The following is a 19083-nucleotide window of genomic DNA, read 5'->3' on the forward strand; positions in this document are numbered from 1 at the left end:
ACAAAACTGAGGCTTTCTCGATGTGAGGAGCCTATAAATACACTGGGTCTCAATCTAATGGATTTTATAGGCTTTCTCGATGTGAGGAGCTTATAAATACACTGGGTCTCAATCTAATGGATTTTATTTTAATGGATTTATAAGGGCTCATACCTTGACCTTTTTGCCTTTTGGTGTCCCACGAGCCTTTTCTGTGCTCTTCTTCCTCTTTTTGGATTTGCTCCTTTTGACCCGGTTGACAGTGAGTTTGATGCTGGTGGGTGTGTGCTGGGTGGCGGTGTAGGAGATGGTGGACGGCGACACCTCTTCATCACCACTCTCTGTGGCACTACTTTCTCCAGCTACAAAGAAAACACAAGTATGTAGGGCAAGAACATCAATCAGTGATGCGCTTCACGAATCCCAGTTACAAATTGTTAAGCACGGATGAACAAAAAATGAGACAAATACCTGAGATATTTTCAGTCTTCCTGTGTTGGCCCTCTGCTCCTTTCCTCCGGTCAAGTCCTCTGCAACAACAATGACAAACAAGCACTTAAAAAACTGAAATCATTTACACTCAACAGTGTTTAAAGTTTGAAGGAAACAGCATTTCCTACAGTTTCACCTCAATTATTTATGAGCTTCCAAATGGTTTGCTCTGTTTGAAGTATTAACGTATTGCAGAGTAGTATCACATATGTAATAAAGGTTATCAATGTTGAACTACAGATCGATTGATCTTAAAGTTTTCCCTTCTTACCTGCAGTTGTCACATTTGATGAGCAGGCCATCCGGCGTCAGGCTGCAGTGACACCAGCCGGCCACGGCCCCTTCCTCCTCTGAGGAGCTGTCGCTGTCCGCTGAGTTGTCCTCTGTAGTTTCATGATAGCGGGAGCCGAGGACCACGCCGTTGAGATCCATGCGGGGGATGATGGTTTGGGAAAGCGGGGAGGCGGGTGGGGTGGGGGGTGGGGGTGCGCCATAGTTGTGATCCTGACAACACACAACGGAAGACTGTTGCATCTTCAAACAACGGGTGTTCAGGCAAAAAGGGAAACGGAAAATGGAGATGAATGAAAATGGGGGCAAAAAAACAGGTATGTGAAACAGTACAGCTGTTAATAAAAGAAGCAGTCTGTGGTTACAAAAGACTAACAGCAGGACAGACATTCTTGGATTCAATCAAACTAGAACCAATCCTTACTTTTACTCTTACTGTTCTATTTATAGAACAAGGAAGTTGAAAAGATTAGAAAAAATAAATGATTGCATAGATTAGGTCAAGTTATTATTTTAGCTTTCAACATGCTGTAGCAAACTTATCATTGATTAATAGAGATCAATACTTATTTTGTTCAATAAGACATGCTATGATTAGATTTGGTGATTAGAAAAGAGCGGTATTAACTCACAGCATATGGTAGTCCCCGATACCCATGACTCTGTGCGCTCCCACAGCTGTGGTTGTTGTAGTTTTTCTCATTCACGGCAGGACTTGCTTCAACTGACTCAGGGCTGGAAAATTTTGAAAATTATTTCTTTAAGGAATAAAGATAAAACAAGAGCTTTTTCGTTTAAAAAAAAAAAAAAGCTGATATTTTCCACAGCTGTTAAATTACCAACACTTTTAATAAATGTTTCAATCAGACACTAGATGGCACCAAGATGCTGAAGTTTCTCTCCAGCCTGGGAATGCCGCAATTGAGGAAATACAATGTGGGCCGCCATTACATTATGCAACTCCTTCTGCCCTTTAGCTGAGGTCTGGCCAGACACAGAGCAAGCTTGCCTTTTCCCTCTGGTCCTCCTAAGCTGGAGCAGACGTAAATGTCAGAGAAATCAAACTGACAAATTTGAGATTTTCTACACAGGATTTTGTTTATCTCAGCAGAGACTGTGTTTTTTCCCTTGTGTTAGAATCAGTTGCCTTGGCTGAGGTGCAGAGGAAACTGGGGCCATGATCAAGGGTAGATGGAGAGAGGCCAACTGGATTGCACATAACTTGAGCCTCATAAGCAGGGTCACCTACAGAGAGGTGGCAAGTGTGTTCTTATTGAGTCCATCTGTGGACATTCCCTCTGACACTACTCCAAACAGCCTGGGCCTGATGTCGAGGTAAGATACCAGTCTACCTCTCTGACACAGAGCCGGGGCAGGATGATACAAAAAAACCATAACTGGAATGATAATTAGGCTGAGGGTGGCCTGTCCCTCTGGACAAAATGTGAAAATGATTACACGATAACTGAAACCTTCACTGGTATTAGAAAATTCTGTTTGGCACAAAATGTACTGAAATACTGCACCCAGTGAGATTATTCAAACAGATAGTGATCATTTCAAAATCAAGTTACAACAGCCATTGCAAACTACCCTGTAAAAAAAATTAAAACAAGAGTGAGGACAACAGCAGGCCACTTTCACAATCCAGAATTTTTTATTTTACAAAAACATTTTTGTTGGAGTGTCCAGTCCTATACAGGGGTCAGGTTATGGCTTCACTTCCAGTTCTTTTGAAATCATGTGTAGCCAGACAGACTGAAGCATCACATACTGTATTTTGGTCTGATAAAGTTTAGTTTTGGTGAACTAACCTCTTCAGATTTCTCAAGCAGACTGCATAGACAACACAGAAAGCTGCTGACAGGATATTGAAAGTAAGGAAGCATATTTATCACAACACAACTTGCTGCAGTTGTAGAGAAATGTGAGCCAAAGGCAGAGGTCAGCTATGTGGCATAAAAATATTGTGTTACACTGGACAAAAGGGTTGTTCTACTGGATTAACAGTATAATGATAGGATGAAACTAATTATTACAACAATAACTCATAGGGAATGAATACTTAAACTTTTTTCATTAACTGTGAATCTGTTTGACCTTCAGGTAACTGAAATCAAACCTGTAATTACACAGGAAAGGAAAATGTTCAAAATGTACTTCCATTGTTTCAGCAATTACTGACTTCGGTCTATTAATAATGACAATGTTGTTTTCCATCCACCTAATTACAATGAACTCTGTTGTAACGCTGTAGGTGAATATTATGAAAAAGGAGAATCTTTAGATCAAAGGTAAATGTTCAGATGCACCCCGTGCTCTCGGGTCAGAGTTTGTGTGCGGTGTGTGCGTGCAAACATGAATGCGGCTCCAGATCCAAGAGAATATCAGAGGACATTTAGGCTAAAAAAATTGTGTAAATTATGCAGTTTATGTTTTTTCCTGATGTTTTTTTATGTCGCCTGTTATTTCAATTGTATTGGATTTGGCTGTAACAACCCCTCCATCAACAAAGTGGTGAGTAGATAATGAGTTAATTTTCATTTTTGGGTGAACTATCCCTTTAACCTGTTTCAGTATGTTTTACACATACACAACCTTCTCCATTGACCCACTAGACAATAACACACAAGAGAAGTTCATCACAAATTCAACACAATTATTTTGCTTTGTATTTAACAACTTTAGGAAACCTAACTCAAGGTCCATCTACCACCCTTTAAAGACCTTTCAACCAAATGTCACCCATTTTTGGGTGAACTATCCCTTTAAACATTTTAACAATGTGGCACATATTGAAGATTGAAATCAGTGCAGGTGCACCAGCTCTATGAGAGCATTTCTAGTTTACAACCTGTGACACATGCTCTATTTTAGGAATCTTACTGCAACCACAGACGTCAGCGTTTTAAAAAATGTTACAGGTAGAACTTCAAGTCTAGAGTCCCACCTTGCAGGTAATGAGTACTTACTCGGATCCAGCAGCCATATCTGAGTAAGACGTTTCAGGTGTGGTGACTCCCAGCGCAATTACTATGCTCATGACGTCCAGCACAGCGGCGCGTGGGAGGGGGGAAGACAGGGGAGGGGAGGAGGGAGGGGGAGGGGGAGGGGAGGGACAGGATGGGACGGGGGGAGATGGAGAGGTGGGGTGAGGAATCACAGGGTCCCAGCTATAGCAGCAGACCACTCCAGAGGTGGGGCGCCACTGAGCCGCAGCCCACGGCTCACGGTCATGGGGGACCTGAAGAGAGAGGGTGACAGACGGAGAGACCATGAATTCTACACACATACACAGCGTGGATACAGACAAACCACTTGATGGAACGCTGCTTGACCTCCCCTACCAGTATTTCACAGAGGGGAAACTTTGGAATAAATGAGGCATACGCATGGTGCTTTAAAGTGCCCATATTATGCTTCTTTTTTTTTACGTGAAAAAGCTCTGCTAAGTTACAAAGGCCATAGTCTGCAGAGAGTCCTGGCTTTTTAAAGCATTTACATTAAATTAACATATAACCTGCCTGACCACTGCTTAGGGCAGAACATATGATATTGTTACCGCTGCTAATGTTTACAGGTGATAATGAAGCCTCTGGGTAAGGGGCATAACATTTCCAACACAGCTGACATCACAAAATAGTGTGATGGGTCAACCACTATTTTAGAAACTGCTGCATATCTGCCACATGGCAGAAAATGTAACTAGTCATTGTAGGAAGAGCGTAGCAGATAACATGAACAAAAATTAGCTAGCATGTACTATAACAAGGACCAGTAAGGAACGGTGCATTGAGTGCAGTTAACAGAAATGCTTTTATACCCGTTTCTTTAATGCGATGACACAGCAAAATGTCCGCCATGATTACAAAACTACTCACTATTCTCTTTTGTTGGCACAAAGCTGAAGGTCTGGCTGTTCCACTGGTAACCCAGTCTAACCCTGTTTTCTTTATGACGATTAATGCAGCACAGTGTTGCCATTAAAACAACTGTTGCAAATCATTGATTAGCAACGCCATCACCAAGCAAATATTTAACTTGGTCCATAAACCACATAATTTTAAACCAAAACCACCCATCAGACAGTCATCAGTTAGAAACAATGCAGTTTCTTACTGGTAACTGACTGAGTTCTCTACTGAAACAGAAAAGGAGAGTCTGTTGGAATAGAACTGGAATGCAATAGAAGCACATATTAACAGGGTTCCTTTAGCAAAGGGCATTGACACTGAACAAAGGGTTGTCAAGACCACATTACCCCAACACTACAGGGAAACTACCCTTACACACCAAAGGAGGGAGCAAATGTGCTGACTCATGTTGACAATGTGGGAAGCAGCAGAGCTTTGATTTCCCTGCATCGAAAGTGATAACTCAATATAGAGACTGAACGATGTGCCTGTCTCTCATCCACATAGAGGCTTCCAGAATGGAGGGGAGGGGAGGCTATTCAAAAAGAGGGAAAAACAACCAGGGACTTTACGGCTCTGCTTACACTCCCATTAGGATGCACTATCAAATACAACCAGCAGGAGACGCCTTCCTCCCAGACGCCAGGAGGGGTGAGTCATCCAACATGAGGCCCAGCCCTCTTGTCATGTGACCCCCCAATGCTGGAATACTGACCCACACTCCTCTGCTCTGCCTTCACTCAGCCACCCCGGCAGACACAGAGAGAAGCAGCAGCCACAAGGCTGCAGAAAGAGGAACGGGCCCTCCTGTACTCCATTCACACACTTAGGAGAGGATTTGGCTTACAGCAAGGTCATCCCCCGGCCAAACACATGCAAATATCCTACTTCACAAAACCCATCTGAATCCATAAAAGCTACGCCTCACTTGTACAATAAAATCTGAATACTAATATTCAAACAGTTTAGCCTAAACTAGCTACTTTACAAATAGAAAGCAATCAAAATTGACAGCAACAGGACGCATGCCATTTCTGTAGAGGTCCCCTATTTACAGCAACTGCTGCCCTCACTCTGCAGCACCAAGGCAACCACAGCCAGGCAGGGGACTTCCAATAATGTCAAGGTCAGTTCAACCGTGCTCACTGTCAAACCGAGAATGTCAGCGCCATCCAGCTGGATACACACAGATAGGTAGCAACCAGAAATGTCACTTAGCTTTTGGTTATAAGAGCAGAACATTCTGCTACAACTCAAATGGCCTCAACAAGAACAGAAACACACAGATGGGGGCAAACAGAGTAAGGGGATAACGGGTAGAAGTCTTAAGGTTAACATAGGCTTGTAACATATTTAGACATGATGACATGGAGTGGATCTCGTGGTGCTTTTTCAAAAACCACTAACTGTTTATTTTCCCTGCAGACGATTGCTGCCTAACAGAAATAGCCACCTCGCTCCTACCTAACACACAAAGCGAGTCACTATTTGGGCCTCTTCCAAAAGAGCCAGACGGTGAACTAGGGAGGTAAATTCCATACAAAGAAGGAAAGCCTTTCTTTACCTCCTCCTCCTCCCCCACCACCTCCCGCCCTTCCTTGTTCGTTCCTCTGGCCATGAATACCGACTCAAATTACCAGCAGGCTCAACAAAGTCTTTTCACTTCCACTAGAACAGAGGCCATTTTGGGGACAAGGCCAAAGGGGGAGGGACATGCAGACAAAATGAACAGCAAAAAAGACCCCTCTCTCTTTTCATCTTTCGCATTACTCCACTCTACCTTCTGTTTATTTTTAAATACACATACACATTTTTAAATGTGTTCTGAAGATTTTAATAACTGGTGGACGTGTATTGTGCCATCCTAAAATAAGCTACTTGATTGTCCTTCAATATCTTAATATGTCCCTGAGGTAATATAGTAATCATATTTCATAGTGGGGGGACGAAAGAAATCCAACCATGGGAGCATATGCTCAGCAGTTCAAAGGCATGAACACTCAAAAAGCCACACCTTGTCTGAACAGAGCCCAGCACAGCAAGGTTTTGTAGGGAACAAAAATAGATACGTCATGCACATAGCTATAGGGCCTATACACAGTATAGCCAGCCCCATGAACTCAATATTACATTATATTTCCAACACTGAATCATAGTGGATGTAATTAGGGCAACATGAAAACTACACAACAATGTGATTTAACAACAAAAATAAAACAAATCTACTGCAGGGTTCTTTCACCATTGCAGCATAGCGGCAGAGAGAAATCTGTTGTTTAAAAGTGCACACCATCTGAGACATGGCAGGACCAACCCCCACATTAATGGCTGCACTTTGACATGAAACTATTAAATAAATACATTTAATCCAATATACGCAAAAACTTCCAACCATAGAACAATGTGTGCAGTCATTGTCCATATAATGTTCCCTTTGTTTTGTAAATGCCACAAAACTATCTTTTAGTTTTGCTCCTGAGATGACAGATGTGAAAACAAACTCTAGCAAAATTGTTAATTAGTAATGACAATAATTAATGACAGCACATTTACCATGTTAGTATACTCTTCAGTGTACCATGTGGAGCAATGCTCATTAAACAAACAAATTATTTGTTCAATTTTCAAACTGCAGGAGCTGACATTTTAATTACCCACAGCTTGTTGTCTAAGATTTAAGAGGCAAGAGTTTCTGGCTGAAGTGAAGCCGGTGAGATGCTAATTTAGCGTTGGCTAATTATGGCTGGTATGAGTTGGTCAAACGACAGAATAAAAGTCTTGGCCGTTGTTTAAAAAGCTTCTCTGTGATGAACATACTATTGGGGTGGTATGGATGGAGATATCAAGAGAGAAACATGAACTTATATTTGAAAATGAAGGTCACATTGTTTAATTTTCACACAGCCAGATAGATCAGCTGAAAGTCATGTAGTGTGAACTTGGCTTAACTCAATCCGATTCTCTTAAGGCTCTTAGAGAAGTTATGTCCCAGAGGAAACCATCAAAGTAAAGAAATGACTACAGGAAAAACATCTATGGCAGCTTGTCATTCAGTAACTTCCATCACAGACACGATGACTTTAGTGGGAATCTATACATTAGATGGGGCACCTTGCCTTTTGTCTACACACTCCCCTGTCCTACATTCACCTTAAAAGGAAACATTCAACACTATACCTGCCACCCAAGAATGTTATATATGAAGCTACACGCCGGCAACCAGTTAGCTTAGCTTAGCATAAAAAGGGTTGGTTAAACTGACAGCAGGGCCATTAAATACTCTTTTAAAGCTCAATTACTCATTTTCACCACTAGTGAGCTGATAAATACAGCCACCACCACTGGTTAAAGCTAGCATGTTCATAATTTTTACAGTTGACCATCCATGTAGGGGAGTCTAGTAACTCACAGGCACAACACCTTGTAAAAATTTGAGTTATAGACATTCTTTATCACCCTACTTCACCTTTGGGAGGTCGTTTTCATGTTGTTATGCAGCTCCCTGTTTACATCATACTTTTCAGATTTGGAAAGCAGCAGCTTCCTCAGTGGTCTCCTACCATGGACATCATGTTACCATGAACAGAGATGTTGAACACGTCCAATAACCTCTTCAAGCCATTAGCCATTTACTCTAGGGGTTCATTGTTACCGCACTGGTAATTCTGTTGGAGTCAAAACAGCTGGACGTCAACTTGAAGGAATAGTACTAACACAAGTCAATTTGTGTCCATTTATAGACAATTTCACTGTCTGTGGAATGGTAAATATTTAACTCTATTAGTTACTTATTTTTTAGAACACACTTTTGCTATGTTTTGGCCTGGTATCCACACAATTCTGGAGTCTTCGAGCCCCTAGAACAGAGACTTTTGGAAACGCTGCAGGCACCAGTTCAGATTAAAATCTCTGGTGTTATGTTTTAGTCTCGAGGGGTAGAAACTGAGGCATTTTGAAAAGGTGACTAAGTCTCCTACATTCACTTCCCTGATTGGTCAGATAAGTCACAATGTATCCTGCCCTGATTTGTCATACTGCTATCATGACCCTTTCCCAGAAAAAAAGCAAACATGCCACATTGATAACAAATTTCAGACATTGCTGATCTTATTGTCTTAACAAGTATCTGCTGTCCAGTTAAAATTGTGCACTTTATAAAGCTACACCGGCAACATGCAGAAAAAGAGGAAAATGTATTACTTAACCAGCCTGGGACAAATTCCCATGAAATGCACTAGCACAGTGAATATGAATGGTCATGTAACATGTTTTTAAGACCTGTTAGTATGCAGAGACATTATTTCTGAAACACTTGTATGAATGTTTAAAGGGATAGTTCACAGAAACATTTAATTCACTCATTTTCTACTCCACCACTTGGCCGATGGAGGGGTGGATGACGTGTTTGAGTCACAAAACCCTTGTGGAATCTCAGGCGTAAACAGCGTTGCAGCCGAATCCAATAGAATTGAAGTAAATAGACCCCTTCTTCAGACGTAATAAACAGAAAAAAACACAACATGCCTCCATACTGCTCCTGTGGTGTCATCCAAGTGTCCACAGCCCCGGCATTCATATTCAACTCGAAAACAACATCATTTACACCATGTTTTTAGCCTAAATGTCACTCGATAGCCTCCTGGGAGCCGCGTTCACGTACCCTCGGGCACATGGAACACCACAAGCGTGGGGTGCGTGTTCATGTGGCTACGTCCGCTAGCTTGGCTATTTTCGTTAGTGGACTTTAAGGCTTAAACGTGGTGTAAATTACCTTGTTTCAAGGTCAAATATGAATGTCGGGTGCGTGCGGACACTTGGATGACACCACACGAGCAGTATGGAGGCATGTTGTGTTTTTTCCCCTGTTTTATTACGTCTGAAGAAGAGGCCGCCTTGGCTGAATCATTGTTTACCCCTTCACCCACCCCTCCATCTGCATAGTGGTGAGTAGATAATGAGTGAATTTTAATTTTTTGGTGAACTATCCCTTTAAGTTAAGTAATAAAAACATATTATTGTGAAAGCCGTCTATGTAAACCTTTTAGGTTTCAAGCAAATCAGCAGTTCTTGATCCCAAGTCCTCTGCAAGCTCTTTTTGGCAAGGCATGTTTCACATCAGCAGGTGTCTTGTGAACATTAAACTCAAAATGTGTGTGTGTTTAAGTATCTCCAACTCACCTCAAGTCTAGTATTACTGACTGGCTTCCAGTTTTGATAAATTCATGACCAGTTAGCTTTTTGTTGACTTTTTTTAGCAAAGAGGTTCACATACTTTTTACATCCTACATGTGAATGTTTGAATGACATGAACAATAACTATACAATGAGGGGTATTAGTTTAAAAAGATTGTGTTATTATAAACTCAATTGTAATTTAGTTGAAGAGCTGACCATATTTTATGTCAAATGAGTACATAAGTGCAGTTAACAGCAGGTAATGTAATGTAATTAATGAATGGATGGAGCAAATGGGTTGATAAGGCACAAAGTTTATACAATTTTGGGTGGATTCCTTTCCCAATGCAGCTTCCAAAACCTCTGTTAACACACCATTCCATTTACAGTTTAGAGCTAGCCTTAGTGTTGGCATGGTTAAATACTGTTTCAAATGTGATTTCCATCGTGAGAAGAATAAGATTTCCAAGGGAACAATGATATTATGTACAGTTTCAATATGGGAGCAGAACCATCTTAACATTTTATACTTAAATACTAAAGACAGCTTTGGGTTAGGTGACTGCACAAATATATCAGGGATCACCTGCTACAATAAACTGAACTTACTTGATATCTTGATATTGGTCATTTGAGATGTAGCCGTGAACAACAGAGCATATAACCGGCTCTTATCAACCAAAATAAACACTGCTGTAACAAATAAGCATCCGTCTTGTTGCTTGGAGTCTGAACTCATAACTTAATTGTTTCCACTTTAAGTAACAAAATACATTTCACAACTCTTTATTATAACAATAATTGAGCAAGCAAATAGTCTTTTTTTTCTTCATAAAGATTCAAGGGGACTGCTAGAACACATGACATGAACACAAATACACAATTTGGGTTTGATCAGCATGTCCACACTCAGTGTCCACCTGTGCTTCGCCAAACCTCCACAACACATCCAGTCCAGTGAGATTACACCAGCCCCCTCAGTCTGCCCCCGCACACATGCTTGCTGAACAAGGCAGGATATGAATATATCTGCTGTTCCCCACCACTGTGCAGGTCGAGCTGCACTCTGAGCTGCAACGGGAGGATACTGAAGATGAGGTATCAGAGAATCAATAGGGTCTGGCTTTAAGACAAATGGGATATGTGGCCAGGGAGAAAGCAAAGCTCATTGTAGATCTTATTTCACACTCACCCAAACACATTTACAATATCACGAGTATAACAAACAGACTTTGTATTAAATATTTCTTACTAATATCTTACTTAATGTCACAAATGGAAAACATACGACTGGAAGTGTGATAATATATTAATCAAAAAGGGCATGTGTTTGAATATCTACATTTAGTTGATACACATCATAATATGAACCCCATGGCCTTCCCTTGTCATCGTGACATAACAGTGATCATAATAAAGGTGAGAGAAAAAAATAAGGGTAAATATAACGGAGTAGCTAAGTGAAAGCACCACACAGAGAAAACACACTGTGCTGTTACGACACTGCATCCATCACTATCTAATCCAAATTACGTTCTTGTCTTCCTAAAACTCTCTGGGCCAGACTAAATAAAAGCCACACATGATGCAACATTCAGCCGCTTGACGAGCCATCTCCTCAGCGACACTTACAAAATATAAAACCACTCGGAAAGATATGGCTGCTGTACACCCAGTTGAAACACTCCTGGAGCAAGATGTGGCCAGACTGAGACACAGGCCAACTGCACACAAATATAAACAACAAAGCTTAGCCTAAACAGGCTGGAGACAAGGGGCTAAACAAATGACGTGAGGGCAACGATGCAAACATTTGGTTTGGCAGTTCTAAATGTAAACTATATTTCAAAGAGCCTGCGGCAGAGTTATATCGTTACTGGGTAAAGTCTGAATCCCCAACAGTGATGCGGCTGTAGTCATGCCGAGGGGTTGAGCGTTCTGGAAGCGCCAGCATGGCCCACCATTAACACAACAATGTCCAGCTGCCTGAATGGACCCGGACCAGACCGGGGATGAGAGACGCACAATGGAGAACAAAGGCCAAGTGAGTGCTATAAGAGGAGTGGGGGAGAGAGGCAGAGCAGTTGACAGCAGGGCCAGCATGACACAAAATCAATCATCTGTTTTAGGGCAAACAAGCCAGCTACTGTCTGTTTGAGACTCAGTAACCTAGGAGGAAGAAAAGAAAGGTCTAAGCAAAATACAGGTGCCTGTTTGGGCTTGACTACCTCTTTCTGACCTGCTCCAGTTCCCGTTTTACCCATAGTCAACCTGACACCAAGCTTCTTGAGTGGACCACTTTTTGAATACCCAACCAAGACTTGGTGCAATGTTAAAAGGGAAATTCAAAATCAAGAGGTACTGGAGTCAAAAGCTAACTTAAAATATCCACTGCTGTACACATGATTCTGATTAACATGGTTACATTTAAAGATTTAGAGAGGAGAACACTTTTGTCCTCACAATGGCAGAATTCCCACTGAGGCATGTCTGTTACCAAATGTGGGGAGGGATGTTTTCCAAATAGGAAGTCTAGCAGCGGCCCTGAGTCCCAAAAAAAGGATCTTGTTGTTAGATAAGCTCATTCTCCAGCATTAACATAAACCAGAAACACCCTCTGTCCACTCAGCACGTGATGTTGCTGCATGACAAACACATTTACATGATATTTTCAATTCCTCTTTTGGCTGACAAGTCTTATCCAGAGCGACACGACAGCTTGCCCTGGCTACACCTGGCTACAAAATTTCAAGCATAACACATACTAAGGACTAACCAATGTAAGATTGTAAGGTGTCCCTCAAAAGAAAAAAGAATACAGAGACCTGGCAGCCATTTTGAACTGCTGTAGGGCTTTTGACTTACCCTCCCTGACTCTTTGAAGTTAATGAAATAAATCCGACAAGACTAAAATGTTTTGAGGAAAGACAACCAAAATTGTGATGAAGATGTGGTTGATATGTAGGGGTGGGGTGGGGGTGGGGGGGTTTGAATAAACAATTGCCGATACTTGAGTAGGAACACATTCAAGAGGCTCAGAGGCAGTGCTCTATTTTAAGACCAAACCCATTTTAAAAGCAGAAGTGAAAGGCCACAGATAAAAAGCCTGTTTACTTAAAAGACAACACAGCTCCCACCTCTTCCCACAAGGAACCATTTTGCTCAAGGTGACAAAGCAAGGTGCTTACGAACAGGAAGAACCTGGCAGCAGATATTTATTTCCCTTTTGTTTCTGGCACTGATGCTGCGCATTACAAAAGAGGGCAGCTGTTGGTTGGTGTCGAGGTGGATTGACTTTGGTGGAAAAGCTCGGTTGGGGTTGTTTTTCTTCTGTGCTGCTCTTTATTTGCTCTCTTTAGCTACCTGACAACACCCTCAGGGCAAACATGCGTGTCGATTTTGCAATCTGGGTTTCACCTCATTTGGTCTCCTTTATTCTCCTACTTAGTTTCATGAAAGAAAGAGATAGAGAGGCAGAACTGAGAGAAAAAAAGGAGAGGGGGTTATGTGGTGGAGCCTAAAATGGCTACCTGCCGTTCAGAAGGTGCACACACCCGAAACTGAGGATATTGGTGAGCTTTGGTTCTGCTAAACACTGTGGCAAATATCGCAAGGGAGTGGGACAGGCAGTATGACGGTGAGAGAAAGAGAAGGAAATGAAGGACAAACATATGGGTTGCATTAAAACAAGAACACGAGAGTGCGAAGGAGAGGGAGGGAGAAGGAGAGAGAGAGAGAGAGAGAGAGATATGATTACGTAGATTGCCTGCCTCACCCCCTTTTGGGCCCTTGTTTTTTTCCCCAGCCACCCTCCTCCATTATTCTCCCAAGAAGCATTGCTTCTCGGCACAAAACAGAATTACCAGCACAGCCCTCTGCAACACCACTTCCCCCAGTGCCAAGAAAATGCTGCGCCCCATTGGAGCAGCTCCTGAGCTTCTGCACCAATAGGAATACACCAATGAAGCAGGCGTCAGAGCAACTTGTTTTTAACCCCATTTGTGCAAGACAGTAGGCACACAACACACAGCAGCTGCAGATGAGCAGCTACAGAGCGGGGAAGGTAGATGGAGATTTAGTGCTACGTCTGTTCCCGACATTTAAAAAGGAAGGGCATCCAAAATTAGTCTCTTGTAAAACAGAATAATTAAGCCAACAATCTGCATTATTTACCATTTCAACTATTACTTTTCCTATGCTGAGAAAATAAGAGAATAATCTATAAAAGGTTAATATGATTTTTGAAATATTTCCATGACTGCTTCTCACCGATGTGAATTTAATCTTTCTGCTTCCATACAGGTGTAGATCCACAACACTGGTTTGGCACAACACACATGAAACCTTATTAACATATCAATAGCTACACCTGCCCTCCTTGTAATGATAGAGTGTCATCAGCATACAAATGAAAAGCTAAAAGGACAGGGCTTTCTCCCTCCTATTTCTATTCCTCACAGCAGCTACCCCCTGCTCCCTCTCTCTCTCTCCTCCAAGCATCGGCGCTGAAACAGAATCCTGTCTTCTTCTGGAAATGGGCCAACATCCAACTTCACTCCCTCTTGTACAAGCACACACACAAACCTAGGTTAAAATTCAGTATGCAACAGAGATCCAGACCGGAGCTGCACAATTAATTCAACTATTATCAAAATTGCAACATGGACAAGTGGAATATTCAAACTGTAGGAGCTGCACATCTTTGATGAAGGTAAAACGTGACACAACATACCCATATAAATGAAACATTATGGTACAACAAAAATGCCCTGGCTTACAAATCATGTGTGAGGGAACATGCTGTGTGGTACAAAACACAGCAAATATATATTTTTTGGAAGTGAAATGCAAAAAATATCACCGCCAGGACCAAAATCCTGATTCTCACTATAATATCTGTCAAAATAATCCCAGTAAAATCTGTTTTGCATGTCACTCAGCCCTAATGCAGATTCAATAAAACACAGTGGTCAACCATTTGAAACTTGTTTTGCAGGGCATCTCACCAAACAGTTACATTTTCTGGTTTGCACTTAGTGAATGAGAGACAGATATTTCCTTAGTAAACAGCCTGGGCCAGGCTAACCTTGCATGTCTGCACATTCCTCAGATCTCCAAAGTTTCAGAGGCCCATAGTGGGAAAGAAGGGTCTACAACCTGCGCACGCACACACACAGTCCTCTTTTACCAAATGTTTGAATAAAAAATTGCTTACACATGCATTTCACTCCAAAACATAATCTGAAGCTGTTGGGGGAGGCCTACAAAACCAACATGGCCGGTTAATACGCAACAAAGCAGCAACAAGCAACCAAACAGTGGCTTTCCCAGGGTGGCAGGCTGAGTTAAGAAGGCGCACCATTGTGTGCTTGCCTGTGCTCCAAATACTCCTTGCATTTCTTCCTTGGCTGCACACATTTTTCTCTGTTAGTGCACAATGTTTGTTCAAGATAACAAGAAGGGTCAGGTCAAGGGGAGTGCTGGAGGGGCTCGTGTTTCCAATGGTTCTGAGTGGCCAGGTTTGCAAGCTGCAGCCCACACAGTCTATTAAAAGCTGTGAAACATATTCAGAGAATGTCAGTCACAACCAGGGGAAACAAGACTCAGCTCACTGCAGTCTAGCTTCCAATCGGCTTTAGATCAATCCAAATACTTGTGATGGCTGAACACCTGTAATCTTTGTCCTCTTAAAGCTGGATTGACTATGGCTAAGAAACCAGGCACATACATTTTGCAAACGCAATAGATGTACGTTAATCTGGTTGGAATACACCAGATTAGTGAGCGCAACATCCACCCTGACACTAGAATTTTGTTGTGCTTATATTTCAAGTATTCAGTCTCATCTATCCAATAAAACGTGTTTGATCATGTAGGAAGAAAAATATGGCTGAAGCATGACCAGCTGCATCTACAACACGTCAGCCATAAATACAACTGCAGAGAGGTGGTCACACACGCGGGGGCACATTATGTGGCCGAGCCAAGTCTAACGGAACAAAATAGCGTCTCTTTTCTCTGCTCCTGCGTTGTCCACACTCCGGGCGCCGCACAGCTCCAGTCTCCGCAGAGCAGCTGCCTGGAGCTCGGCTACTTGTGCGACGGTTAGGGCGGCCATTGTGCTCGGATAACACGGGGCCCAAAAAGGCTAAATGCAAAAGAAAAACATCTCACAAGCTTTTTAAATCACGCAACCCTTTGCTTTTATCGATCGTCAGCTTTGGAACTCGGTTCTTATGCCGTGTTACATTATGTCATAACATCATCAACCACACAAGAAAATGACAAGTCATCCGGAAACCAGGTTTGGATCCCTAAAATCAGCCCAACTGAGCTCTAAGTGAACACGTAGCATTTTCTCACGATCGAGAACAGATCAGAATGATCAAACGACAGAAATGTGTTTAAACACTCAGCAGATACTGTGTGTCTAACTTGGTCGAAACTTGTGATTGCTACATTCCGGATCAACAACGCTTCTCACGCTTGCTCACACGTTGAAATAAAAATGGAGGCTAAAAAAGGAAACAAGAGCTCCCCTTCAAAATACCACCCATTTCTCTTCACCGCCACCGAGGCTGGGGGTTGGTAGGTGGGGGAGGTGAAGAACAGCAAGTCACTACCCAGCAGATCTGGCCCACATGCAGAAAAAAATAACAAGCACAAATAGAGAAAGCACAGCAACGCTTTCAGCCCAATTCACACGCCCGAGCAAAGTTAGGAATGTTGCCAAAGACAGATGCATTAACATGATGTAGCCAAACACCACAGGACACCATTATCAGTGTAAAATTAAACTGTCCACGTCAATAGAGAGACGGTGTTATACACAGGTTTTCAGGTGGTATACACTGAGCGAGGTCCACGGCGTGTATGCTGCGACGAACCGGTTCGAAATAAGGACACAATCGACTGGAAAACATCCAAAAAGTTAGCTAACAGGCTAGTTTAGCATTTGTTGCCTGTGGCTCGTCTGCTAACGTTCAACAACAGGGCAGATGGTTGCTTAGCTAACATGAGTCAACAGTAATGATCAAACCTGTGTAGTTGATAACTTTTATAACATTTGACAGTATCGTGGGAAGACGAGCAACAGCTAAATCTCTGCTGCCCAAATCACAACGCAACTACTTGTTTTAGAACACATCAAGTTCGGATATTAGCCTACGTGGTTTGAAACTTCCGAGACCAGGAGACGGGCTCCGGGTCTAATACTTTTCAATGTTACATCACAATAGCGATGCAACATACACGAATTAAGCCCCTACAATGTGCTGATCTGGTTTTGGCTATGTCATCTTAGTTTATGTTACGGCTCTGCGGAAACACATTGTCGAAACTTACGCAAAATCAGATTTATTTATTAATGCTTCAAAACGACACCCATTTGTAGCGAGTAGACTTAAGGGGCGAAAAGGTTCCTCTAATTAATAATGTATAAAAATGTCACTGGTTTATCCCTGGAATATGAACTGAGGAGGAAAAAACTGAAGTGAGGGCAGCCCTTAAACACTTAACGTTGTACGAGCCAAAGCTCCTGAAAACTTGGAGGATTTGTGTTGAGAGCTTTGGAAACACGGTTGCTTGAAATAATGTGATAACGTTGGCCATTATAAAACCAGAAATGCGCTGGATTCCCAGACTAACAAGCTGGCTATCGAAAACAACACGAAGAGCTGACCAAAAACCATGGAGGATCAGTCCAGACACAGCCCACAGCCACCCTGCGAGGCACCGCACCGACACGGGGACCTTGTTAGCCAGGGGAGAGAGCCACTGGACACTGGGAAGATTGTGGGAGAAACCAGCTTGTTTCAAATAAACTTAGCTGGACGCAAAGTGGTCAGCTAGCTAAGTTGGTTAGCTCTATAGCTATGCTTGGCTGAGAGGAAACATGGTTGATTAGTTGCTGGTTGTTATATTTACGTTGCTGCCTCAGTGTATCGATGGTAGTATTTATAAGTATCACATATTTAAAATACTCACCTAAAGAGGCATTCCAAAGGTGTCCAAACGACGTAAATTCATACACAGTAGCGAGTCATCAGAGTATCCCACCATCAAATCCAACCAGCCTAGTAGGCCTGTGCGCAGGCCTCGGAGTCTCCTGTATCCTTTGCCCTTAAAAGTAGCTCCCTCTCCAGGGGAAGGAAACAAACTTATTGGTGTCTCCCACGCTCAGGCGTAAAGTTAAATCCCCTGTCCTGTCCAGGTGCAGTGCATCCATTCAGTGTCTATGACAGGTCCTTGGTGGGTAAATCCATGTATTTTGGTGTGTAGTATATTTACTTAATGGGGTATATGCTGCTCTATGTGATCCAGGGCTCTGGTTCTGTCTCGGGTGCTCACATTCGCAGAGGCGCCCATCCCCCTCCGCACCGGCACCAACCGCGGGCTCCACTGAAACTGACACACAGCCACGCGACGGGGTTTCCCTGGCGACCGTGCAGGGGCTCTCTCGTTGGGCGGGCCTTGCTGCAAAGTCCAGCCTCTCGCCGGTGATTCGACAACAAGGCGTCAGTCCCTTTCGACGCGTGACACACACGCACCTCATTGGTTCATCTCAACGCCGATCATTTGATTTTTTTAGTTTTTGTTTGTCGTCACCCACGTAACAGGGGGCGGTGCCTGCCTGGAGAAGGGGAGCGAACCTCCAGCTCCTCGATGATGCGCGTGTACTCGGGTCCCGGTGGCGAACAGGGAGGAGTGCGGCAGCGAGTAGCTGCGCCCGGGAAACAATCTGAGCCCCTGCAGAGGATCTGTACCTTCACTGTGTCGGGAAACGCTCCTTATTTAGTTCAAAGGGCCATGGAATTAATTTGAATTCGTTAGCGGGATTATTGTTTTTGATTTGAGGGTTACATTCATCTGTTGAAGGAGCTTTGGTACCAGCACATAGGGAGAAGCGTTGGCCACATGGGCTCGGTGGGGCCCAGCTCCAGAGGCAGGGTTAGCCCGCCGGGTCAGCCCCACCTACCGGTGTGTCAGATGAGTGGCTCCGCCAGCCTCTGCTGAGGGGTGGATAGGGAAATTGACCCGAGCTCTTTGGTTGCGTCAACGTATAACTGGTCCCTCCTCCTCTTTGTACCGATATCAGTCTCTTCCCACACTGGCTCAAACTAAAAGTAGAGACAGACACAAGGAAAGATGTCCCCACCAGCACCAGCAGCGGGTCAGTAAAACGAACGCACCGTGGGAGCTTCACCAGCGGAAGCGTGGAAATAATGATAAG

General features: G+C 43.0%; 1 protein-coding gene across 5 annotated transcripts in view; it reads right to left on the bottom strand.

The window, feature by feature from the left end:
* setd5 (SET domain containing 5) overlaps nt 1–18274 on the bottom strand; it is a 31910-nt gene extending 13636 nt beyond the window's left edge. The window contains exons 1-6 of one of the 5 annotated variants that reach the window (XM_034584325.1): nt 17838–18273; nt 3735–4006; nt 1395–1497; nt 743–975; nt 451–509; nt 154–341 (exon numbers count right to left, since the gene is read on the bottom strand). In XM_034584325.1, the coding sequence (XP_034440216.1) occupies nt 154–341; nt 451–509; nt 743–975; nt 1395–1497; nt 3735–3805 (654 nt within the window). In that variant the 5' untranslated portion in view covers nt 3806–4006; nt 17838–18273. Of the gene's footprint in view, nt 1–153; nt 342–450; nt 510–742; nt 1006–1394; nt 1498–3734; nt 4007–17837 lie in introns of all 5 variants that reach the window. The other 4 variants (XM_034584324.1, XM_034584323.1, XM_034584327.1 and 1 more) reach the window with 4 other exon arrangements.
* Between the last annotated feature and the right edge of the window lie 809 nt (nt 18275–19083).

The sequence above is a fragment of the Hippoglossus hippoglossus genome, chromosome 5, assembly GCF_009819705.1.
Source record: "Hippoglossus hippoglossus isolate fHipHip1 chromosome 5, fHipHip1.pri, whole genome shotgun sequence".
NCBI classification, from domain to species: domain Eukaryota; kingdom Metazoa; phylum Chordata; class Actinopteri; order Pleuronectiformes; family Pleuronectidae; genus Hippoglossus; species Hippoglossus hippoglossus.